The following is a 27360-nucleotide window of genomic DNA, read 5'->3' as shown; positions in this document are numbered from 1 at the left end:
TACTTTGTTAAAGGTGCTATATAAATACAAGTTGTTGTTGTTGCTAGATGCAAATGTCACCAAAGCTAGGCATTGATATGCAGGCAATTTAATAATCTAAATTATGTTTCTGTTGCTTCAAGGTTCCTGTTGAAAATATGCCATTTTAAATTAAAGTCCTGCCGGTGGCTGCTGTTCAAGGGCTTAAAGGGGTCTTTTCTTCCAGCACCAGTTTTTTTGCTAACGGCTGCAAGTGTGTAATTATCACGTGAAGGAATTAATTTGTTGATCATTAAGAATGTCTGGAAAATGCATGATTTGTTTGAAATTTCAAAGTTGAGTGTTGTTATGCAGCCAAACATAGCAGGCACACTCTTCTTTAAATAGTGCCATTGGATCTATTGCATCTACCTGAGAAGGAAAACATGACCCCAGTTTGACATATCATCTTGAAAGACAGCACCTCAGGCAGTACAGTACTTCTTCAAAACGGCACTGAAGAGTTAGCATAAATGATGTGCAGAACTTTATAGAATAGTGCTTGAACTTACAATCTTCTGATTCATGGATAAGCCTCATTGGACCGAGGCTGATATGGAAATTATTTAAAGTTGAGGTGGATAAATCACTGGGATCTGAAGGTATACATTCCCAGGGAATGTGCTTTCAGAACGGTCAGTGTGTTTAACTGAGCTGCTTCATTTGTGATGTCCTCCTTAGTATCCTTGAGGGAAGCGAATGAAGAAATAGTGGAAATTCAGTGGAAAGGAAAATTGTGCCCGAGAACTGGAGGATGGTAAATATTGCAAAAAAGACGCAGGCATTTCTAATTTAATTATTGAATGATATTTGGTCGAAATTCAATGCCGCCAGGACAAAATACTAAGGAGGACACCACAAATGAAGCAGCTCAGTTAAACACACTGACCGTTCTGAAGTGGCAGTGTCCCTTTAAAGCACAGTCCAGTCCCTGTGTGTCGAGGCTGACGCTGTGCCTTTAAGCCGCCTCCACCCCCCGCGGATGGGAATAATCGGCTGACGCGGGGAGCGCGCATGCGCGCTGTTGACTGTGATCGTTGCTGCCCCACAATCCGGAGACGGAGCTGAGGGAAGGAGATAACTTGTCGACGACAGCGGAGACTCGACCGCGCCACCGTCATGTCCTGCAGCTTGATGCACTTCTGCGACTTCCAGGACCTCCGGTTGGTCCGCGATTTCCTCTTTGCTCAAGTGAAGGAGGAAGCGAAGAGCGGCGGTAGGTGGAGCCCTGGGTATTTGAAGGGACAGGGCCTCACCCTGTCTGGGATGAAGCTGGTGCTGGCCTGAGGCTCTTCATTCGGGCAGTGGGAAAGGTTCCCGGTGAATATCACTCGAGTCTGGAAGGGGAAAACGGGGCTGTCAGTCGTGCCAGCAGCGCGGTAACTGGGCCCAGTCACCAGGGTTTTAGTCCAAGATTGTAAACTTTGGTTAGGCAGCATTATATTAAATTGAAATCTGTTGAGAAAGATGCAATCAGACACCAGTTAGAGGAGTGGGAACACATTACGTTTGCTCCAGTTATCTTGAACACAACTGTTTGAGCAATATTTGTCAAGATAGAAATGTTACGAGGTATATTTCGTTGTAAGGGCTGGGTAACCCACTGACCATATGGGAGTATAAATTGTTTTCCTTTACATTGGGGATTCTTGTGGATTGTCCTGATGAATGCAAGACGAAAAGCTTCGACAACATGCCTCTATTTTCAGCAATACTCAAATTCTGTACTACTAAATATAATGGGTGCTTGTCAGAAAGGTACGGCGATAATCATGGGGGATTTTAATCTACATATAGATTGGAAAAATCAAATGGACAAAGGCAGCCTAGATGAAGAGTTCATTGAATGTTTTCGGGATAGTTTCTTAGAACAGCACGTTCTGGAGCCAACCAGAGAGCAGGCTATACAATACCTGGTGTTGTGCAACAAGATAGGATTAATTAATGACCTCACAGTGAAGCTCTCGGCAGCAGTGATCATAATATGATTGAATTTTACATTCCATTTGAGGGAGAGAAGGGTGGGTCTAAGACTAGTATTTTAAATTTAAGGGCAATTATGAGGACATGAAAGCAGAGCTAACAAAAGTGAACTGGCAAAGTAGGTTAAGGGATAGATCAATAGAGATGCAGTGGCAGATGTTTAAGGGGATGTTTCAGAACACACAGAATAGATACATTACAGTTGAAAGAAAAATTCCAAGGGGAGCATCCACCATCCGTGGTTAACGAAAAAAGTTGAAGATAGCATCAAACTTAAAAAGGATATAATTGTGCAAAGATGGGTGGCAGGTCAGAAGATTGGACAGAATATAAAAAGCAACAAAGCATGACCAGAAGAAGCTGGCTTGAAATATAAAAACAGATAGTAAGAGTTTCTGTGGATATTTTAAAAAGAAAAGTTAACAGAGTGAGCGTTGGTCCTATAGAAAGTGAGTCTGGGAAGTTAATAATGGCAAATAAGGAGATGGCAGATGAATTGAATAGGTATTTTGCCTCGGTCTTCACCATAGAGATTACAAGTAACATGCCAGAAATAGCTGTAAATTATGAAATGGAAGGGATGGAGGAACTCAAGAAAATTACAATCACCAGGGAAGTGGTACTGAGCAAATTGTTGGAGCTGTGGGCTGACAAGTCCCCAGGTCCTGATGGACTTCATCCCAGGGTTTTAAAAGAAGTGGCTACTGAGATAGTTTATGCGTTGGTTTTGATTTTCCAAAATTTCCTAGATTCGGGGAAGGTTCCATTTGTAACTCCTTTATTCAAAAAGGGAGGGAGACAGAAAGCAGGAAATAACAGGCCCGTTAGCTTAACGTCTGTCATTGGGAACATTTTAGCTATTATTAAAGACATTATAACAGGACACTGAGAAAAATTCAAGGTAATCAGGCAGGATCAACATGGTTTTCTGTAAAGGAAATAATGTTTCACCAAATTATTGGAGTTCTTTGAAGAAGTAACATGTGCTATGGATAAAGGAGATCTGGAGAATGTACTGTACTTAGATTTCCAGAACGCATTTGATAAGGTCCGATCAAAGGTTATTGTTGAAATAAAAGCTCATGGTGTAGGGGGTAATATTTTGGCATGGATTGGAGATTGGCTAGCTAACAGGAAACAGAGAGTAGACATAAATGGATCATTTTCTGGTTGGCGAGATGTAATGATTGGAGTGCCTTAACTTTTTACAATTTATATAAATGATTTGGATGATAGGACCAAAGGTATGGTTGCTAAATTTGCTGATGACACAAAGATAGATAGGAAAGTAAGTTGTGAAGAGGAGATAAGGAGGCTTCAAGGGGTTATAGATAGGTTAAGTGAATGGGCAAAGATCTGGCAAATGGAGTATAATGTGGGAAAATGTGAGATTGTCCATTTTGGCAGGAAGAATAAACAAGAAGCATATTATCTAACTGGTGAGAGATTGCAGAGCTCCGAGATGTAGAGGGATCTGGGTGTCCTAGTGCATGAATCACAAGGTTGGTATGCAGGTACAACAAGTAATTAGGAAAGCTAATAATGGAATGTTATCATTTATTGTGAGGGGAATTAAATGTGAAATTAGGGAGGTTGTACTTCAGCTATACTGGTCATTGGTGAGAGCACATCTGGAATACTGTGTACAGTGTTGGTCTCCTTATTTAGGGAAGGATGTAAATGTGTTGAAAGCAGTTTAGAGAAGGTTTAGTAGACTAATAGCTGGAATGGGTGGGTTGTCTTATGAGGAAAGGTTGGGCAGGCTAGGCATGTGTCCGCTGGAGTTTAGGAGAGTAAGAGGTGACTTGATTGAAACATATCAGATTCTGAGGGGTCTTGACAGGGTGGATGCGGAAAGGATGTTTCCTCTTGTAGGTGAATCTAGAACTAGGGGTCACCGATTTAAAAAAAAAAGGGTCACCTAGTTAAGACAGCGATGAAGAGAAATTTTTCTCTGAGGGTCATGAGTCTTTGGAACTCTCTTCCTCAAAACGTGGTGGAAGCAGAGTTTTTGAATATTTTTAAGGCAGAGGTAGATGGATTCTTGATAAGCAAGGGGGTGAAAGGTTATCGGGGGTAGGCGAGAATTTGGAGTTGAGTTACAATCAGTTCAGCCATGACCTTATTGATGGCGGAGCAGGTTTAAGGGGCTGAGTGGCCTACTGCTGCTCCTAATTCGTATGTACACTTTCTTTGGATTGGGATTTGTCAAAAATAATGCAATTACATTCACCATTGAGGGAAACACCAACCGCGTAATGGGACGCCACTCCAGATTTTATCAGGTTTACTCACTTAGCAATTAGCTCTTGATGTTGTTACTGTTGAAGCACTCCTGGTAGGGCCCAGATTGGCACAAAAGTATGTGTGATCTTGTCCTCCAGGTGTGCAAAGGGAGCAGATACAGGCTGCTGCTTCCCACCTTTAGGATGCCACCTCCATCCCCTGAACCCTCCATCCATTATGTTCTCAGGTGGTCAATCTGAGATGACCAGGTCACTTCAGTGTGAACTCAGCGCAGGCGAGTGATTTCTTTATTTTTCGTAGATGGAAGACTGCTAACCAACATTTACCATTGTAAAGATGATATTGCAAGCTACAAAATGTTGGCAAAAACAAATTAGACATTAAGTGATGTTGCTAATTAGGAAATTTGCAAACCTATTCAAGTTTGACTTGTTGCTGGATGATTTATGTAGATTCTTCTATATCAGATAAGTAGATCCAATAAACTTGTATGTTATTGGTGCAAAGCACTTCAGACCTTAAACCGAGGGTGGATTTGTTCTAATTTTTCAAGTTTATTGTATGGTTATAAGGCTACTGAATGCAGTAATCAGTTCAAAGGAGTTTGAATTTTACTTGTGCTGTGGGTTTCTGCCAGAATATACAGCTGTGTACAACATGCACAACTCTGCACCATGTATACAATTTATTATTTATTTATTTAGAGATACAGCACTGAAACAGGCCCTTCGGCCCACTGAGTCTGTGCTGACCATCAGCCATCCATTTATACTAATCCTACATTAATCCCATATTCCTACCACATCCCCACAATTCCCCTACCACCTACCTATACTCGGGACAATTTGTAATGGCCAATTTACCTATCAACCTGCAAGTCTTTGGCTGTGGGAGGAAACCGGAGCACCCGGCGAAAATTCACGCAGTCACAGGGAGAGCTTGCAAACTCCGCACAGGCAGTACCCAGAATTGAACCCGGGTTGCTGGAGCTGTGAGCCTGCTGTGCTAACCACTGTGCTGTATTGTTTACAAGAACTTGGGTTCTGAACTTAATGTCACCAATTTGTAACTGCAAGTTTCAGTTGGCAATTACAATGTCTCATGTCAAAGGGGAAGATGGTACATCAGCTTCTGATGTCTTCAGGACTGCAGATAACTTGCAGTTTGGGGGATCAACAGTAATGCATAGACAAAAGCTGACTTGTTGGTCCTGCAGCATAAATTCCCTTTCAAAGACGGTTTAATTCAGTGCCTGCTGGAGCATAAAGACCAGATTGGGCCAATGAAGAGAGTTAAAGCCGCTGCTAGCCCCTTGGGTATTTTGGCATAAATTAATATTTGAAAGATGTCATTATGAAATTTGATAATTTAATTTGATAATGAGCTTTGATTTTTTTTAAAAGTGCAGTCTAAAGTGATCAATCTGTGTTTATGCATTTTTTGATTTTTTTTTTTTAACATAAAATTACCAAGAATTTACAGCAGAGAACCAGGTAATTCTGCTGGTGTTTATGCTCCACATAAAACAGCCTCCTATTTACTTCATTGCAGGCTATCCACATATCCCTCTATTCCTTTCTCACTCATGTCAAATTAGCTAAGGACCATAATTTTTTAAATCATGCAAATGCGGAGGAAACCACCATTGCCTATGCTGGTTCTCTGGGAGAGCTATTCAGTCTCTTTGCCTCATATCTTTTGTTTTCAAGTATCTATACAATTTCCTTGTCAAAGTTATTTTGGATTCAGCTACTCTTCCTGATGAGGGTATTTCATTTCCTAACCACCCTTTTTTCCCTTTTTGCTCTTTTAATAAATTTCTTCCCCCAGCTTTTTCTTTTTTATTCATTCACAGAATATGGGCGTTGCTGGCAAAACCAGCATTTATTTCCTATCCCTAATTGCTCTTGAGAAGATGGTAATGAGCCACCACCTTAAACCGCTGCAGTCTGTGTGTTAGGTTTGGAGTCCCAGGATTTTGACCCAGCGACCATGAAGGAATGGCAATATATGTCCCAAGGCAGGATGGTGTGTGATGTGGAGGGGAACTTGCAGGTGGTGGTTTTCCCATGTCCCTAATGTTCTTGCCTTTCCAGGTGGTAGAGGTTGTGGCTTTGGGAGGTGCTGTTGAAGAAACCTTGCTGAATTTGTGCAGTGCATCTTGTAGATGGTATGCAGCGATGCCTCATTGCTTCAGTGACGGAAGGAGTAAATGTTTAAGGTGGTGAATGAGGTATCAGTCAAGTGGGCTGCTTTGTCCTGGATGGTGTTGAGCTTCTTGTTGGAGCTGCAGTCATCCAGACAAGTGGAGAGTATTCCATCACATTCCTAACTTGTGCCTTGTAGGTGGTGGGAAAGCTTTGGGGAGTCAGGAGGTGAGTCACTCGCCACAGAATTCCCAGCCTTTGACCTGCTCTTGTAGCCACAGTATTTATAGCTAGTCAGTGATAATTTAGATAATTCAAGACTGGATGAAATAATTAAGCAACTAACAGAAGGTGGGGGCTTTATGAATATCTCCATCTTCACTGGTATTAATTTGCACAAAAGAAGGGCATTTCCAATCTGGCCACTTAGTGCCCTATCAACCTGCACTCAAACACGAGTGAAGTGATGGAAGAAGTCATCGACTGCATTATCAAATGGCACTTACTCACGAATAAATCACTCACTGACACTCAGTTTGGATTCCTGTAGGACCACTTGGTTCCAGACTTCAACACAGCCTTTTTCCACACATGGACGTGCTGAATTCCAGAAGAGAAATGAGAGTGACTGATGAAAAGCTAGTTTTCGTACTGGTGACCATGAAGCTATCAGATTATCATAAAAGCCCAACTGGTTCAATCATGTCCTTTGAGGAAGGAAGCCTACCATGCTTGCTGTGCGTGACTCCAGACCCATAGCAATGTGGTCGATTCTTAACTGTCCTCTGCAATGGCTAAGCAAGCTACTACCGCTACATTCGGACATGATAAAGACACCCAGTCCAGTCGACCCTGCAGTATTCTCCTCATTAACAGACCCATCAAGCAACAGCCTGGCATTGTTCTATCAGAATCATTACTTACGACCGAAATCTGACAATACTTCATCACCATTCCTCAATATATGTTTTGTCCTACTGACAGAACAGACCCACCAATAGAGGCAGAATAGTGGTAAATGGTCAGGAGGGATTGGCTCTGGGACTCCTCCGCATTAATGCTGGACCCCATGAAGCCTCATGGTATTAATCCAAAAATTGCCCTTAAACCTGCCCTCTCTCAGCTGATGAATCAGTCTCCTCCATGTTGGACACCACTTGGAAGAAGCACTGAGGGTAGCAAAGGGACAGAATGTATTCTGAGTAGGGGACTTCAATGTCCATCACCAAGAGTGACTCAGTAGCACCACTACTGGTCAAGCTGGCCAAGTCCTGAAGGACATAACTGCCAGACATTGCTTGCGGCAGGTGGTCAGAGAACCAGAATGAGGGAAAAAGCTACTTGACCTCCTACTCACCAATCTACCTGTTGCAGGACTACATGACAGCGGTGATCACTCTGACCAATACTCAGATCTTGTGGAAATGGAGTCTGTCTACACAATGAGGACACTCGTGTGGCATTGCCACCATGCTCAATGGGGTAGATTCAGAACCGATCGCGTAGCTCAAGACTGGGCATCCATGAGGCTCTGTGGGCCATCAGTAGCAACAGAGTTCTATTTCACCACAATCTCTAACCTCTTGGCCTGGCATATCCCTCACTTTACCATTTCTAACAACCCTGGCTAAGGAGCGCAGAGGAATATGCCAACAACACCACCAGGAGCACCCGAAAATTAGGTACTAACTTGGGGAAGCTGTAACACAGAAGTACATGCATGCTAAAGAGCGGAAACAGCATGCTACAGACAGCTAATTAATCCCACAACTGATGGATCAGGTCGAAGCTCTGTCCTGCCACATCCAATTGTGTGGCTAACCGGAGCAGGAGGCTCCACAAACATCTCTATTCTCCATGATGAGGGACCCCAGCATGTCAGTGCAAAAGACGAGGCTGAAGCAGTTGCAACCATCTTCAGCCAGAGGTGCCGAGCGGTTGGTCCATCTTGGCCTCCTCCTGAGGTACCCAGCATGACAGATGCCAGTCTTCAGCAAACTCTGTTCATTCCCCATGTTATCAAGCAATGGCTGAAGGCACTGAATACAGCAAAGGCTATGGGTCCTGTAGTTCTGCCAGGGCCACTCAGCTCCAGGCCTCATTATAGCCTTGGTCCGTTTGCGAACAAAAGAGCTGAATTCTAAAGGTGAGGTGAGTGTCTGCCCTTGGCATCAAGAGGCCTAGTAAAATTGAAATTACTGGTAATTGGGGAGAAAAATCCACTGGTTGGAATCATACCTATTGCAAAGCAAGATGGTTGTAGTTGTTGGAGACCAGCCATCTCAGCTCAAGAACACTGCTGCAGTAGCCTCTTTGGGTAGTGTCCTAAGTCCAACCAACTTCAGCTGCTTCATCAAGGATCTTCCCTCCATCATAAGGTCTGAAGTGGGATGTTCACTGATGATTGGTGCTGAACACTGCATTCTCCTCAGATACGAAAGCAGTCTGTGCCTGCATTTTACAAACCTAGCCAACATCCAGTCTTGGGCTGATGAGTGGCAAATAACATTTGAGCCACACAATTGTCAGACAATACAAGAGAGAATCTAACCAACTCCATTACTAGCACTGAATCCCTCATCATTGGGTGTTATCAATGACCAGAAACTTAACTGGACCAGCAATATAAATACTGTGGCTACAAAATAAGGTCAGAGGGTGCGAATTCTGCAGTGAGTAACTCACCTCCTGACTTTTCCAAAGCCTGTCCACCACCTACAAGACACAACTCGGGAGCACGATGGAATACTCTCTGCCTGCCTAGATGGGTACAACTCCAACAACATTCAAGAAGCGCGACACCATCCAGGACAAAGCAGCCCACTTCATCGGCACCCCATACACCACTTTAAGCAATTCACTCACTCCCTCCACCATTGCCACCTGGTGGCTGCACTGTGTAACATGTGGAAGATGCACTGTAACAACTTGCCCAAGGCTCCTTCGAGAGAACCTTTCAAACCTGTGACCTCTACCACCTAGAAGGACAAGGGCAGCAGACGCATGGGAAAGCCACCACCGGAAAATTTCTCTCCAAGTCACGTACTGCCCTGACTTGGAACTATATTGCTGTTGCTTCACTGTCATTGGGCCAAAATCCTGGAACTCCCTTTCTTAGAGTATTGTGGGTATACCCACACCACATGCACTGCAGTGGTTCAAGATGGCAGCTCACCAACACCTTTTACAAGAGCAATTGGGAATGGGAAATAATGCTGGTCTTGCTAGCAACGCTCACATCCCATGTGTGAATTTAAAAAAAAATGAATTGCAGAATGGGTACCAGCCTGTTATTTCCATAGATCTTTTACTACTGGATATTAGGAAGGATATTATTGCCATAGAGAGAGTGCAACCAAGGTTCACCAGACTTGTCCCTGGGATGGCAGGACTGTCCTATGAAGAGAGAAACTGGGCCTGTATTCTCTAGAGTTTTGAAGAATAAGAGTTGACCTCATTGAAACCTACAAAATACTTAAAGGGATAGACAGGGTAGATGCAGGTAAGATGTTTCCCCCGAGTTGGGGAGTCCAGAACCAGGGGACGCAATTTCAAAATAAGGGAGAAGCCACTGTTAGGACCAGGTGAGAAAGAGGTCTCGGGTTCCTTTTCAGCCTTCACCTGGTCTTACTTTAATAGGGTTTAATTTTAAACGCACCATGTTTTTAGCTCCCCCATGGGAAATCTTTGTTCATCGCTTTCCAATTATATGGCAAAGATTTTTTTTCCAAGATGCCCTGTTGCAGCCAGAAGCACTTCGTTGGGAATACTGGACAGGATGCTGTGCTCTACCATAATAAAACGCATCAGTGGATCAACATGCTGTGACGTCTGGCTTCCCTGGAGGACTATAAATTTAAATGCCTGTGGTTCAGATGATAAGCAACACTTTCAGATGATAAGCAACTTCACTCTGGTATTGTCTGAACTGCTAGCCGTTAATTCTGTGTTGCTTGCTAGATTTTTTTTTTGAATTGCAGAACTGAATAAATTCACACTTGTAGCTAATCTAGTAAAAGACCAGGAAAGCAATTCCTGGAGGAAATAATTTTTCGCTTTTGTACATTGTCTTTTTTTGCACTCTGTTTAGTGTGTTTGTTGATGGCAGGTGGGAACCATGAGCTGTGCTCATCCCACCACTGCATAGAGTGTAGAAGAGCTCAAAATAGGCCACTGTCTCATAGCTTATTTGTGGTATAAATACTAAATTAATTTAGTGCTAACGAATTAGTCTCTGAATCAGAAGGTTGTGCTTTCAAACCACACTCCATGATTTTCAAGTTATGCCTACAGGCCTAGGTTTTCTAATTGTAATGCCAACTAAGACTCATTTATTTTACTGGGTTGTTATCAGGCTTATGATCCAAAAAATTAGGCCCTAGCATCCTCAGTGACTATTTCAACCAATTAATTGTGTAGTCACATTACAAGTGTCTGTGTGAAGTGTTTTTGGCTTTTAAACAACACAAAACTTGTGGTGGGTAAATCATGTGTGAAGGCTCTAACTGACTCCAGTTCCAGGCTGCGTTTACACTATACGAGCAGCATCCGTGCAACATGAAACCACATTGTCCTACTGTTGCTACTGTTATAACATGATGCACCCGAACTCTTCACCATTACAGAGCAACGTGGTCATGCTTGTGAAAGGTGCAACATTAATCCTGCTCATTGCTTATTGAAATGGCTCCAGATGTTTGGGCCGTAATTTATGCTTTGATTTTTCTTTCCCTTTTATAGATAGAGAACACAGCTGGGAAGATGAAGACTGGGGAGCATGGGAAGATGGTGAATTGAAAGAAACTGTAAGACCATATTATCAATTTTTTTTGTTTTAACTTGTTAATTTTCATCTGGTTGAGCCTTGTGGGATTGGCTGGCAGATATTGGTTTGGATGTATTCTCGTGGATAGAGGGTAGTTATTTAGTGTCATAGCCCTGAGTGGGGACCAATTACTCCTGGAGTCCTGCAGGAATCAGTCTAAAAGTTATTGCTCTTCACCATCTTTATCAATGAGGATGAGGGCATCAGAGGATCTGTCAATAATTTGTGGATGTTATGAATATCTGTATAGATAGCTAGACCAGAGATGAAATGAAGAACTGCAGCCAGTTTGCCATGATTTGGGGATGGATGAATAATCTGCATTTTAATCAGAAAAAATGTAGCATTTTTAGTATATGAAGGCAACTCCATATTAATTTTGTGATGACTACTTATTTTACGTCTTCCATATCAATAAAATCACTTTTAATAATGGTACAGAAGAATAAGCTAAACAGTATCGCCCGTTCCGCTGGGTGAGGTGCAACACCTGCCTCTTCCTTCAATTCTCTACAATGGTTCTCTATTTTTCCCCATTTATATTTCCTGTCACTTTCTGCCATGTTGTTTGATCATCCTGCGATCCAGCTCCACTATCCCGTCTTTCTTGTATTGTTCACTTTACTTCGCAGGAAAATCCATCTAATTAATATTTTGTAAAGATTGTAATCTCACCATCTGCCCTTCTTTCCATTGATCAATAGCCCTTAATCTGTGATTAAATGGTAAACAGCCCAAACAATGTGATCAAATGGTCCTGTTATCAGTACCTCACACAATATGATCAAACAGATAAAAACAGAAAATGCTGGAAATACTCATAAGGCCCGGCAGCATCTGTGAGGAGAGAAACAGAGCTAAAGTTTCAGGTTGATGGCCTCTTGTCAGCACTCCAAAAAGTTAAGAGATGTAATACATTTTGACCAAGAACCGAGACAGGAGGAAGGGGGAAAGAACAAAAGGGAACATCTGTGATAGAGAGTAATGTGGGGAGATAAGATGACAGGAGTGATGATGCAAACCAAAAGGAAATGGTGGTGGGACAAATGAAGAAACAAACACCTGGGTTTGAGGAGGTGTAAATCGGAGTAACAGAATCATCACTAACCGCTATGGCCCAAAAAAAGGGGGCGGAGGTTATGATCTGAAATTTTTGAACTCTGAGCTTTGAAGGCTGTAAATTGCCAAATTGAAAGATGAGGTGCTGTTCCCTGAGCTTACTTTGAGCTTCACTGGAACAGTGTAGGAAGTCGAGGACAGAGATCATCACAGTGAGAATGAGGCGAAGAGTTAAAATGATAGCAACCAGAAGCTCGGGAGCATCCTTGTGGACTGAATGGAAGTGTTTTGCAAAGCAGTCACTCAATCTGCATTTGGCTACCCTGAAGTAGAGGAGACCACATTGTGAGCAGTGAATGCAGCATACTAAATTGCAATCTACCTGTCGCAGGTGTGTCTGTCCAAGACAGTATTGGAGGGAGTGACCACTGCCCAGTCCTTGTGGAGACGAAGTCCTGTCTTCGCATTGAGGATACCCTTTATCGTGTTGTGTGGCACTACCACCGTACTAAATGGGATAGATTTTGAACAAATCTAGCAATACAAACAAAAGCAAAATATTGCAGATGCTGGAAATCTGAAACAAAAACAAAAAGTGCTGGAAATTCTCAGGTTCAATAACTTCAGAGCATGACTGGCCACTTTTTCATATTTTATTTTTTAAACATGTGCCTCCTTTTCATGTAGTCAGCTGCTCATTATTCTGCTATTAACAGTCTCTCTGGACTAATGCTTTGTCTTTTAAACATTAACACACACTTTACCTTTGTCCCAGGACAGCTTTGTTATTTAATCTCTCCTGCGTATCAAACACCTCCCCTTCACTTGCTTAAAACCTAATTCTTTTCTAACCTTTGCCAGTTCTGATGAAAGGTCACAGACTTGAAACGTTAACTTTGCTTTTCTGTCCACAGATGCTGCCAGACCTGCTGAGTATTTCCAGCACTTTTTGTTTATGTTCTAGCAACTCAAAACTAGGCATCCATGAGGCGCTGTGGGCCATCAGCAGCAGCAGGATTGTACTCAACCACATTCTGTAACCTCATGGCTCAGCATATCCCTCAATCTACCATTACCATCAAGCCAGGGCACCAACCCAGGTTCAATGAAGAGTGCAGGAGGGCATTCCAGGAGCAGCACCAGGCATACCTAATAATGAGGTGTCAGCCTGTGAAGCTACAACCTAGGACTGCTTGCATGTCAAACAGTGGAAGCAGCATGCGATAGACAGGGCTAAGCGATCTCACAACCAATGGATCAGATCTAAGCTCTGCAATTCTGCCACATCCAGTCGTGAATGGTGGTGGACAATTAAGCAACTAAAAGGAGGAGGCAGCCCCACAAATATCCCCATCCTCAACAATGGGGGAGCCCATTGGATAAATCCCTAGGCCCAGATGAGATGTATCCCAGGCTGCTATGTGAGGCAAGGAAGGAGATAGCGGGGGCTCTGACACAAATTTTCAGATCCTCTCTGGCCACAGGAGAGGTGCCAGAGGACTGGAGGACAGTGAATGTGGTGCCAAGAAGGGTAGCAGGGATAAACCAGGTAATTATAGACCTGTGAGTCTAATGTCAATGGTAGGGAAATTATTAGAAAAAAATCTGACAGACAGGATTAATTGCCCCTTGGAGAGGCAGGGATTAATCAGGGATGGTCAGCATGGCTTTGTCAGGGGGAGATCGTGTAACAAATTTGATTGAATTTTTCAAGGAGGTGACTAGAGGTGTAGATAAGGGTAAAGCAGTTGATGTAGTCTACATGTACTTCAGTAAGGCTTTTGATAAGGTTGGGAGATTGGTTAAGAAAGTAAGAGCCCGTGGGATCCAGGGTAATTTGGCAAATTGGATTCAAAATTGGCTTAGTGGAAGGAGGCAGAGGGTGATGGTAGAAGGTTGTTTTTGCGAATGGAGGCCTGTGACCGGTGGTGTACCGTAGGGATCAGTGCTGGGACCCTTACTGTTTGTAGTGCACATTGATGATTTAGACGTGAATATGGGAGATATGATCAGTAAGTTCGCAGATGACACAAAAATTGGTGGTGTCGTAAATAGTGAGGAGGAAGGCCTTAGATTACAGGACGATATAGATGGGCTGGTAAGATGGGCGGATCAGTGGCAAATGGAATTTAATCCTGAGAAGTGTGAGCTAATGCACTTTGGGAGGACTAACAAGGCAAGAGAATGTACAATGGATGGTAGGACCCTAGGGAAGGACCTTGGGGTGCTTGTCCATAGATCACTGAAGGCAGCAGCACAGATAGATAAGATGGTTAGGAAGGCATATGGAATCCTTGCCTTTATTAGCCGAGGCATAGAATATAAGAGCAGGGAGTTTATGATGGAGCTGTATAAAACGCGGGTTAGGCCACAGCTGGAGCACTGTGTTACAGTTCTGATCACCACACTGTAGGAAGGATGTGATTGCAGTGGAGAGGGTGCAGAGGAGATTCACCAGGATGTTGCCTGGGCTGGAGCGGAGAAGGCTGAGGGGGGGACCTGATTGAGGTATACAAAATTATGAGGGGCATTGATAGGATAGATAGGAAGAAACTTTTTCCTTTAGCGGAGAGATCAGTAACTAGGGGGCATAGATTTAAGATAAGGGGCAGGAGGTTTAGAGGGGAGTTGAAGAAATTTTTTTTTTCACCCGGAGGGTGGTTGGAATCAGGAGCACGCTGCCTGAAGGGGTGGTAGAGGCAGGAACACTCACAACATTTAAGAAGTATTTAGATGAGCACTTGAAACGTCATAACATACAAGGCTACGGGCCAACTGCGGGGAAGTGGGATTAGTTTTGGACGGGTGATTGATGGTTGGCGCAGGCGCATTGGGCCGAAGGGCCTGGTTCTGTGCTGTAAAACTCTAGGACTCTATTAGTGAAAAAGGCAAGGCTGAAGTGTTTGCATCCATCTTCAACCAGAAGTGCTGAGTGGATAACCCATCTTTGCCTCCTCCTAAGCTTCCTAGCATCATAGATGCCAATCTTCAGCCAATTCGATTCACTCCATGTGATATCAAGAAATGGCTGAAGGCACAGGGTACTGCAAAGGCTATGGGCCCTAACAACATTCTTGAAGACTTGTGCTCCAGAACTAGCCACGTCGCTAGATGAGCTGTTCAAGTACAGCTACACTGGCATCTACCCGGCAATGTGGAAAATTGTCCAAGTATGTCCTGTACACAAAATGCAGGACAAACCCAACCTGGTCAGTTACCACCCTATCATTTCAATCATCAGCAAAGTGATGGAAGATGTAGTCGACAGCTATCAAGCGGCACTTGCTTAGCAATAACCTGCTCACTGATGCTCAGTTTTGGTTCTGCCAGGGCCACTCGGCTCCTGACCTCATTACAGCCTTTGTCCAAACATGGACAGAGGAGCTGAAATCCAGCGGTAAGGTGCAAGTGACTGCCCTTGACATCAAGGCAGCATTTGACTGAGTATGGCATCAAGGAGCCCCAGCAAAACTGGAGTCAATGGAAATCAGGGAGAAAACTCTCTGCTGGTTGGAGTCATACTGTTGGAGGTGAATCATTTCAGTCCCAGGACATCACTGCAGGAGTTCCTCAGGGTAGTGTCCTGGGCCCAACCATCTTCAGCGGCTTCATCAATGACCTTCCCTCCATTATAAGGTCAGAAGTGGGGATGTTCGCTGATGATTGCACACAGTTCAGTACCATTTGCGACTCCTGAAATACTGAAGCATCCTGTGTGCAGATGCAACAAGTCCTGGACAACATCCAGGCTTGGGCTGATAAATGGCAAGTAACATTTGTGCCGAACAGTTGCCATGTAAGTGTAAGTCATAGGCTGTGAATTCTGCGGCGAGTAGCTCACCTCCTGACTCCCCAATGCCTGTTCGCCATCTGCAAGGCACAAGTCAGGGGTGTGATGCAATACTCTCTACTTGCCTGGATGGGTGCAGCTCCAACAACACTCAAGAAGCTCAACACCATCCAGGGCAAAGCAGCCAGCTTGATTGGCACCCCATCCACCACCTTCAACATTCACTCCCTTCACCACTGACACACAGTGGCAGCAGTATGTACCATCTACAAGATGCTCTGCAGCAACTCACCAAGGCTCCTTTGACAGCACCTTCCAAACCCGTGCCCTCTACCACTTAGGACAAGGGCAGCAGATACATAGGAACACCACCACCTGCAGGTTCCCCTCCAAGCCACACACCATCCTGACTTGGAACTATATCGCCGTTCCACTGTTGCTGGGTCCAAATCCTGGAACTCCCTTCCTAACAGCACTGTTGCTTTACCTACACCCCAGAGACTGCAATGGTTCAAGAAGGCATCTTGTCATCACCTTCTCAAAGGCAATTAGGGGTAGGCAATAAATGCTCGCCTAGCCAGCAATGCCCACATCCCATGAATGAATTTAAAAAAAATGAGGCTATGAAGGGCAACTGTTCAAAACTTGTTTTATCTTCCACTGGGGTACTAGTAACATATTTACTTTCAGTTTGAAATTTCTTACAGAAGGAAGATAATTCCGCAAGTAAGGTACCCACAGTGTCATGGCTTCAGGACTGTGTGATCTCACTGTCACCAACAAATGATCTAATGGTGATAGCAAGGGATCAGAAAGCTGTCTTTCTTGTGCGTAAGTATTAGTCCTTTGTGAACATTTGTGTTTGCGTATGATTTGTTTCAAAAAATCTTTCCTTTTTGAGGCTTAAATGTACTTTTCTTGGAATACAAAACTATAATTCAAAAGGAAAATAATGCAGATACTGGAAATTAAAACTGAAAATGCTGGAAATACTCAACAGGTCAGGCAGCATCTATGGAAGGAGAAACAGAGTTAATGTATCACAGGCCTTCCCTTTTGTTCTTTCGTCCTCGAGCCACCCCCAGCCACCGCCTTCCTTCCCTGCCTCTGACTTGCTGAAAATCTGTTACATCTGCAACTTCTCAGTTTTGATGAAAAGTCATCGATCTGAAACATTAACTGTTTCTCCACAAATGCTGCCTGACCTGCTGTGTGTTTCCAGCATTCTTTGTTTTTTTTTTTCTTTGGCCTCCTTGTCTCGAGAGACAATGGGTAAGTGCCTGGAGGTGGTCAGTGGTTTGTGAAGCAGCGCCTGGAGTGGCTATAAAGGCCAATTCTAGAGTGACAGACTCTTCCACAGGTGCTGCAGATAAAATTGGTTGTCGGGGCTGTTACACAGTTGGCTCTCTCCTTGCGCTTCTGTCTTTTTTCCTGCCAACTGCTAAGTCTCTTCGACTCGCCACGCTTTAGCCCCGCCTTTATGGTTGCCCGCCAGCTCTGGCGATCGCTGGCAACTGACTCCCACGACTTGTGATCAATGTCACAGGACTTCATGTCGCGTTTGCAAACGTCTTTAAAGCGGAGACATGGACGACCGGTGGGTCTGATACCAGTGACGAGCTCGCTGTGCAATGTGTCCTTGGGGTTCCAAGGACATATGTATTATATAATACATAACCTGTTTGAAGATGCTATAATTTTTTTGAGTTATGGGGCTCTGATTTAAGATAGTTTAAGGTCATAATTTTACAGATATTGTCTTTCCAATTTATGAATTTTATTTTTTTTAAATATTTTTAGCAAAATGGAAACCTAATGAAAAAGGTCAAGATGAAATGCAGTATTGTGTTACCTGGAGTGGTACTTTGAATGTTGAAGAAGGGTAAGTATATTTTGATAGCGTTCTGGAGTTAATCATGGTATTTTGATCACAGTATTCATTTAAAAGAACGATCGTCTTCAAAGGAAGAACTGTGTACAGGTGAATCTGTGCAAGTCTGGGTGTGATTTCTTGTTCAGTTGCTAATAAAATGTTCATATGTGAAAATGGGGATTCATAGGATATTATGTATAAAAAGGGAGGTAGAGTAGCGTTACTGATTAGGGAAGACATTGTAGTGTTGGAAAGGGAGGATGTCCTCGAGAGGGCAAAGTCAGAATCCATTTGGTTAGAGTTGAGAAGCAAAAAGGATATAATCATGCTACTGGGGATACTGGAAAGGTCAGCAAATAGTGAGGGAGGGAGAGATGGTGTAGTGTTGTAGTGTTCTAAAATTGCAATTGCACTATGTACTGTCGCGGCTACTGTAGAACACACATGCTAGCAAAGAGAAAGTGAAACAGACAGAATAAATGAGAAGCCTTTGTGTTCAGCTGCTGCAGTTTTTATGTCTCTCTCTGTCTCTGCCTTATACTAAACTCGGCTAAAGTTCTGAGGACATCACAATGACAATGAGGCAAAAAGCAAAGGATGAAAATAAACGGGAAGGTTGCTTCAAGGTATGAAAATTTTGGAAGGTTTTTGTCTATTTTCACAAACAGCATTTGAACTTGGAAACTGTTGGTGAGACACAGGAAGCAAGTACATTGTATACTCGCACACTGATCTTTCCAAAATAATCCAAAAAAAAGTTATAATCTTGGATCACTGCAGAGAGGTTTCCACTGCAAGGAGTGCGATCCCAGATCCTTTATCACTGCATTGCTGATCAATATCGCGTTGTCTCTGCCTAACCTACCATCTTTAAATGCATGCAGAGCCATTATCCGTATCCCCACGTTGACATAAGTGGCAGCGATGTTTCAAAGGCTTGATGGTAGGATTCGCAGTCACAGATGACACAGGGGAAAAGGCCTTACTGCTACACTATGGAGGTGAAGAATTAGGCAATAACTTTGAGACATGTAATCCTGAGCAGAATGACTACGACTCAGCAAAAAATGCACTGGCGACCTATTTCATGTGTTGTGTTATGATCTTGTAGCTTTTTTTTCCGGGAAGAATGCGGTGTGCCTTTAAAACTGGAAAAGGACAGTACTGCTTTAAGGCAACAAGCTCCAGAGACTGAGTCAAAGAATGCATTCTCGTTGCCCCGGGACACAGCCCCTATGGACCAAAGACACAAGGATACGTTGTTGCCGATTGACGTTTGAAACTAGTTGAAAAACTGGCTTTTGAGACACAGTTAACAGAAACAGACAGACTGTCAGCCAGCATATACTGAAGGAAATGAGAGCTCTGTCTCGGTTTATTTAAACCCTATTTTATTGTACTCAGAATTCTGATGTCAAGCCAGATTAATTTCTTAAAAGAAAATAATCAAATTCCTTTAACTACTGAACTGTAATTGTTGAAATTCATCACTGGAAAAGAAGAGCATCAATTAAGCTTTTGAATTCGACTACGGACTGTTCTACTGTTGAAGAACCATTTCCCCCCCCCCCCCCCCCCCCATTGGACGGCTGCGAGGACTTCAAGCAACCTTGGACTGTTCCACGTGGGAAGATTTCACTTCGGCAGGAGCGTAAATATGCAAGGACTCTAATTTTTCTATTTTAAATGTTGTTTATATCTTCATAGTGTTTAAAAATTTAGTTTTTCTAATTAAACAATTTGTTGATCTAAAGACATCTGGTTTGGTTAGCCTCATTCAGGGGTTAATAGATGGTACAATTTGGCTGGGTCTTTCTTTAATTTGGAAAGTTTAAAATGATATGTTAGGCAATCTATGGACTGAATCAATGGTGTGTTTCTCCTGCCACAATCAGAATCGTATATTTTGATTGGGGGCTTTGACTTGAGCGGTCGGTCGTTCCACGTGCCCAAGAGAAACACCATCTACAAAACCATTGTCTTCCGATGCACTAAGGAAGAAGCAAGTGAGACAATTTACCAATATTGCACGCTTTTGAGGCAACTAGCAACCAAATGTGACTTTGGCGATGTTAAATATATCGAAACACAAGCAATCCAAGGCGGTCTCTCCGGTCAGTTACGATGACAAGCGCTCAAGAAAAACAAAGTTATCAGAACAACACGATCACTATTGCTCTGAGTTCAGAGCTACTGAAGTTGAGGCTAATGGTAATAACCACACTCCAAGTCCAACTCCTCTGAACACTATTCATCGCTCACATGCCAGAAAACCACCTCGAAAGCTAAAACAGTCGCCTCACAAAAAGAGCTGCGACTTATCCAAAGAATGTTTCCACTGTGGCGGTGCTTACCCACACCGGACCGTGTGTCCTGCTACTGGTAAACAGTGTAAAGCTTGTGGAGAACCCAACCACTTTGCTCGTGTTTGTCACCCATCAGCAAAATTAACTACTAAGACCAATACCAACAGAAGTGTGCCACGCATGCGTACCACAGCAAAAAGGCGAGAGAATATAGCTAACAGAGGTGGACACCCTGAATATACTTTTGTCCTCTCTCAAATACAGCAAACAGCGACGTGTGACAGTGACCATCTGCCGCTTGGACGTAGATGCGCTCTCAGACACAGGAGCGCCTGTCGATGTCATGGGAGACAAAACATTTAACAAACTTCAGGATTGCCATATTCTCGGCAAACCAGGGGATACAAAAATTTTCCGTTGCAACAGGGACAAACTACTGAAAGTCCTTTTGAAGCGCTAGTCTCATTCAAAGATACTGGAACAAATGCTGTATTCTCTGTCCTATCTGGAGAATGTGACATGCTTATCAGTTTCTGCAGCAGATCTGCACATGATGGAAAGCTGAAAGGTATTACATACAAGATGCATGTAGATCCTAATGTTCCCCCAGTTGTGCATCAACGGTGGCGAATACCATTTAATGTCAGGAAACCGACAGAGAAGGGACTTCAACGTCTACTTAACCTTGCCATTATTGAGGAAGTTGGGGATAAGTCTACCCCTTGGGTCTCGCCCATACAAGTTGCCAAGTAACTCAAGAACGAGAAGTAGATTAAGAATCTGGGTTGATGCGCGATCGCCAAACCAAGATGTACAGTGAGAAAGACACTTGATGCCGACAGTCGATGGCATCATAGAAAAAGTGGCTGGTGCTCAACACTTTGCTGAACTTGACCTCAATGCAGGCTACCATCAAATAAAGCTTGTAGAAGAATCAAGATATCTTAACATATTCTCTACTCAGGTCGAATTTTTCTGATGCAAGAGGCTCAACTTTGGATTCAGCTCAGCAGCTGAGGTATTTCAGCACTTGATTCAGTGTGCATTTCAAGGCACGCTGCACGTCAGTGATGACATTCTCATCTATGGCCACACTGAAAAGGAACTCGAGACATACCTACATGCATGCCTACAACATCTCAGAGAATGTAACCTCACTTTGAACAAAGACAGCAGTTTGTTCAATGAAAGCAGAATTGAATTCTTTGTTCATGTGTTCAGTGGTGAAGGAGGATCAACAGATCCAAGGCAAGTTGAAGCCATAGCAAATGCTGCGGATCCTACAAACGTGCAAGAAGTCTGGAGTCTGCTAGGACTTGTCATGTACTACAGTCGCTTCATTCCTGACCTCGCCACGCTCTCTGCCCCCTCTATGCAATCTGACAAAAGAGACTACCAAGTGGGAATGGACTATATCTCACACAAACAGGCAGTACACTAGATCAAATTATGTTCATCAGCAAGTTGCACAAATGCCTGTTTCGATCCTGAGGATACCACCCAGCTAGTTGTGGATGCAAGCCCAGTTGGCTTAGGTGCAGTTCTCGTACAGAAAGACAAGATGGGTAACCCATCAATCGTTGCGATGGCAAGCAAATCGTTTACGCCTGTGGAACAATGTTATTCGTAAACAGTGAGAGAAGCGCTCTCAATCACATGGGGTATCTTGTACTTTGATCTCTACCTATATGGAAGCGAATTTCAAGTAATAACCTATCATAGACCACTAATGAGCTTGTTCAACAATCCACATAACAAGCCACCCACTCGAATAGAACATTGGATCCTCAAACTACAAGAGTATGAGTTCCAAGTTGAGTATCAGCCAAGCAAGCTCAACTCAGCAGGCAATCTTTGTGACGTCCATTGTTGACAGTCGGTCCTATTAGTCGTGAGTGAACAACATCTTAACTACGTAAGCCTAAATGCGGTGCCGAAGTCGCTAAAACTAGCCGACATCAAAGCAGAAACAAAACAAGACGAGGCTTTGCAGCTACGTATGGAGGCTATGGAATCATGAAATTGGAAAGACGTGATTGAGAAAGCGTCTACTAACGAAACCGCTCGCATATTACAAGGTCTTCATAATGTTCATAATGAGCTAACAGTTACAATCACATCTGATCTCATTATGCAACAAATGTATTATCTTTCCACACTTATTGAAGGAATGTGCTGTAGCTGTAGCACGTGAAGGACATGAGGGAACAGTCCAAAACCAAACAACTCCTTATGGAAAAGGTATGGTTCCCAGGAATTGACTGTATGATTTTGTGCTCTACCAATCAGTGTTTGCCATGTCAAGCAACCACAATGTCAAATCTTCATGATCCTCTCAAGATGTCCAAAGTACCTCCAGGACCATGGATTAAAGTCAGTATTGATTTCACAGATTTGCCCACAGGTGAACACTCACTTGTCACTGACGACTGCAGCAGATTCCCAATCATGGAATTAGTTATGTCAGATTCAATGAAAGCAGCCATCCCAAAGCTTGACTGGATCGTCGCCTTGTTTTGAATCCCTCAAACGGTGAGAAGTGCCAATGGGCCCCCATTCAAAAGCGATGAGGCCAGTAAATTCAAAAACTACCTTGGGTTCACTCATGGGAAATTCGCACCCCAGTGGTCAAGTGCTAATGGATGAAGTCGAGAGATTTATGTGAACCTTGAAAAAGGTGATACGTGCCGCTCCAGCTGAGAACACGTCATGGATGCAAGAGCGATATCACTTTCTTTGTAATTACAGAGCGACATGTCATTCAACTACTGGAAAACCTCCATCTACACTCACCTTTGCACATCCCATGTGCAAAGATCGAATGATCAACATGTAGGCGAATGTGCTTGAGAACAGAAGGATTGAATGAATGTACATGCAGAGCAAAACATGAAACTTAGAGATACGCCGCTAAAGCCAGAAGATAAAGTTCTTGTGAAATGTGATGGTCTCATTGGAAAGCAAAGCACTGCTTATGACATCCAACCATTTGTTGTCACCAACACAAAAGGATCAATAATCACTGTTCAGCAGGGTTTATAAATCTTCACAAGAAATGTGTCATTCTTCAAAGCACCGAAAACAGCACTCGCAAGCATTGAATCTGATTCTGACATCGACACTTCAGATGAAGAATGAGTCAAATGAGGCTACATCTGATAAGACACAATATCCTTCTCGTGAGAGAAAATGCCCACTGTACTTTAGTGACTATGTTACGACATGAACGTATGTTTGAGTTTATTGTTTACAGTTTTAGAAACAAACCATTGAAATATGCTATACCCCTCATTTTACTAAGAAGGGGAGGGTTGTCGTGTTTTGCAATTGCATTGTGTACTCTGGAGGCTGCTGTAGAACATAGGTGCTAGCGAAGAGAAAGTGAAACCAAGACAGAATAAAAGAGAAGCCTTTGTGTTTAGCTGCTGGAGTCTTTGTCTCTCTGTCTTTGCCTCACATATTTTACTAAACTCAACTAAACCTCACCCGAGTCCCTAGGACATCACAAATAGAGGAGCAAATTTGCTGGGAAATCGGAGATGCGCAAGAATTATAGAGTGGTAATAATGGGAGAGTTTATCCCTAATGATATTTGGGTGATTAATGTTAGAGTGAAGGGTATGGAAAGGGAGGAATTTCTGAAATGTGTTAGGAGAACGTCTTTGACCAGCATGTTCTCGGTCCGTCTAGGAAGGCGGAATTGCTGGATCTGGTGCTGGGGGAATGAAGTGGGCCTAGTAGACCTTGTATTCCTGTAGGGGAATACTTGGGTAAGAGTGATCATTGTGTCATAAGGTTTGGATTAGCATTGGAGAAGAGCAAGGAACAATCTGAAGTAGAACTTCTAAATTGGAAGAGAGCTACTTTCAAAGGGATGAGAGGGGATCTAGCCAGGGTCAAATGGAACCAAAAATTGATGGAAAAATCTGTAATGGAGCAATGGAGGGAGGAGATGTTTCAGGTACAGTTTAGGTACATTACAACAAGAACAAAAGGTTAAAGGAACCAAATTCAGTCCTCCTAGAATGAACGATGAGTGACATAGAGAATATGATGAAACAAAAAAAGAGGGGGTATGATGCATGTGAGGTGAATTGTTCAAACAAGAACCAAGCCAACCACAATAAGTTGAGGGGGGAAGTGGAGAGAAAAATAAGACTGGCAAGGAGAGAATATGAGAATAGAATGGCAGTTAACCTAAAAGGAAATCCAAAACTCTTCTAATGGCATGTCAATAGTAAACAGGTATTAAGAGGTGGGGGAGGGCCTATTGGGGACAAAGGGTGATAATATGCTGAGAGGCACAGGGCAAAACTTGAATACTTAATGAGTACTTTGTATCCGTGCTTACTAAGGAAGAGGATGTTGATAAAATATTAGTAGAAGTGGATATGGTAGATTTAATGGATGAGGTGAAAATTGACAGGCAAGATGTACTAGAAAGGCTGGGTATGCGTAGAGTGGGTAGGTCGCCTGGTCTGGATGGCTTGCATCCCAGGTTGCTAAAGGAATTGGGAGAGGAGATAGTGGAAGGGCTTGCTGTCATCTTCCCATCTGCCTGAGAAATGGGGGAAGGGCCAGAAGATTGGAGAGTGGCAAATATGACCCCCTTAATTCAAGGAAGGGTGTAAGGATAGTCTTACTAACTGCAGATCGGTCAGTTTTAACATGAGTGGTGGGTGAAGATTTAGAAACAATAATCGGGAAAAAAATCAACCAGCACTTAAGAGGTTTGACTTAATTATGGAGAGCCAGCATGGATTTGTAAAAGTCAGATTGTGCTTGACTAACATGATTGAATTTTCTGATGAAGTAACAGAGAAGGTTGATGAAGGGAAAGCAATGAATGCTATCTATGTGGATTTTTGGAAAGCATTTGACAAAGTACCGCATAAAAGGCTGGTTAACAAAACTGATAACTTATACAATAGGAGGGTCAGTGTCACCTTGGATAAAAATTGGCTGAAGGACAGAAAACAGTGGTAAATGGTTGTTTTTCAGACTGCGGAATGGTAGACTGTAGTGTTCCCGAAGGTGCAATGCTAGGACCATTTTTTTTTTACATATATGACGGATATTGGAAAACTGAGTAAAATTTCAAAATTTGCCGATGATACTAAAATTGGAGGTATGGCAGACAGTGAAGATGATACCAATTGACTGCAATAAGGCCTAGATAGGCTAGCAGAATGGGCAGATAAGTGGCAGATGAAATTTAATACAGAGAATTGTGAGGTGATACATTTTGGCAAAGGGTATAGGGAGAGGCAGTTTCGACAGTTTTATGGCCAAGTGAGGAGGGGGTCAAAATCACTCCTCTTGCCCTTCCTCTTATTTGACCACAACAGGGTTTATTCCTTTTAAAACCGTGGTTGTGCTTAACACTTCTGTGAGTGTTTTACCTATTACCTTTTACTGTATCTTGATCGGACATTACGAGCTGGCCGAGCCCTAAAGGACATAGCTGCTAGACTGGGTATGCGGCAGGTGGTGAGGGAACCAACAAGAGGGAAAAACATACTTGACCTCGTCCTCACCAGTCTGCCAGCCACAGATGCATCTGTGCATGACAGTATTGGTAGGAGTGACCACCGCACAGTTCTTGTGGAGACCAAGTCCCGCCTTCACATTGAGGGAACCCTCCATTCTGTTGTGTGGCACTACCACTGTGCTAAATGGATAGATTTCGAACAGATCAAGCAGTGCAAAACTGGGCATCCATGAGGCGCTGTAGGCATTCAGCGGCAGCAGAATTTTCCTCAATCACAATCTGTAACCTCATGGCATATTCCCCACTCTACCATTACCATCAAGCCAGGAGACCAACCCTGGTTCAATGAAAGTGCAGGAGGGCCTGCCAGGAGCAGTACCAGACACGCCTCAAAATGAGGTGTCAGTCTGGTGAAGCTACAACACAGGACTACATGCGTGCCAAACTGCGTAAGAAGCATGTGATAGACAGAGCTAGACGATCCCATAACAAACGGATCAGATCTAAGCTCTGCAGTCCTGCCACATCCAGCAGTGAATGGTGGTGGACAATTAAACAAAATTAAGTGGAAGAGGTGGCTCCACAAATATCCCCATCCTCAATGATGGGGGAGCCCAGCACAGCAGTGCAAAAGATAAGACTGAAGCAAAAATCTTCAGCCAGAAGTGCGAGTTAATGATCCATTTTGGCCTCCTCCTGAAGTCCCCAGCATCACAGATGCCAGTCTTTAGCCAATTTGATTCGCTCCGCGTGATATCAAGAAACGACTGAAGGCACTGGATACTGCAAAGGCTATGGGCCCTGACAATATTCCACCAATAGTACTCAACACCTGTGCTGCAGAACTTGCCGCACCCCTAGCCAAGCTGTTCCAGTACAGCTACAACACTGGCATCTACCCGGCAATGTGGAAAATTGCCCAGGTATGTCCTGTACACAAAATGCAGGACAAGTCCAACCCGGCCAATTACCGCCCCGTCAGTCTACTCTCAATCATCAGTAAAGTGATGGAAGCTGTTATCAACAGCGCAATCAAGCGGCACTTGCTTAATAATAACCTGCTCAGTGATGCTCATTTGGGTTCCGCCAGGGCCACACAGCTCTGACCTCATTACGGCCTTATTCTAACATGGACAAAAGAGCTGAACTCGAGGTGAGGTCAGAGTGACTGCCTTGACATCAAGGTAGGATTTGACCAAGCATGGCATCAAGGAACCCTAACTCTGAAGCCAATGGGAATCGGGAAAATTCTCCGCTAGTTGGAGTCGTACATAGCATAAAGGAAGATGGTTGTGGTTGTTGGAGGTCAATCATCTGAACTCCAGGACATCACTGCAGGCATTCCTCAAGGTAGTGTCCTAAGCCCAACCATCAATGACCTTCCTTCATTCATAAGGGTAGAAGTGGGGATGTTCACTGTGCAATGTTCAGCACCATTCGTGACGACTCCGATACGGAAGCAGTCCGTAGAGAAATGCAGCAAGACCTGGACAATATCTCGGCTTGGGCTTAAAGGCCTGCTACCTGACCCGAACCCGACGGGACCCCACGACATGTGTTGGGTTGGGCCCCTCTTCTGGGTCCGGTTTTCGGGCTCGGGTCGGGCCGAGTCCGAGTTCTG

General features: G+C 43.6%; 1 protein-coding gene across 2 annotated transcripts in view; it reads left to right on the top strand.

The window, feature by feature from the left end:
• Positions 1 to 1046: 1046 nt before the first annotated feature.
• Positions 1047 to 27360, top strand: part of rab3gap2 (RAB3 GTPase activating protein subunit 2 (non-catalytic)) — a 117490-nt gene continuing 91176 nt past the window's right edge. For both annotated transcript variants that reach the window (XM_068045072.1, XM_068045071.1), the window contains exons 1-4: positions 1047 to 1234; positions 11136 to 11200; positions 16777 to 16900; positions 17870 to 17951. In XM_068045072.1, coding sequence (XP_067901173.1) covers positions 1138 to 1234; positions 11136 to 11200; positions 16777 to 16900; positions 17870 to 17951 — 368 coding nt within the window. In that variant the 5' untranslated portion in view covers positions 1047 to 1137. The remainder of the gene's footprint in view (positions 1235 to 11135; positions 11201 to 16776; positions 16901 to 17869; positions 17952 to 27360) is intronic.

This window comes from Heterodontus francisci, chromosome 13 (assembly GCF_036365525.1).
Source record: "Heterodontus francisci isolate sHetFra1 chromosome 13, sHetFra1.hap1, whole genome shotgun sequence".
Taxonomy (NCBI): domain Eukaryota; kingdom Metazoa; phylum Chordata; class Chondrichthyes; order Heterodontiformes; family Heterodontidae; genus Heterodontus; species Heterodontus francisci.
The sequence above is the reverse complement of the archived record's forward strand: the minus strand, read 5'-3'. Positions and strand labels throughout refer to the sequence as shown.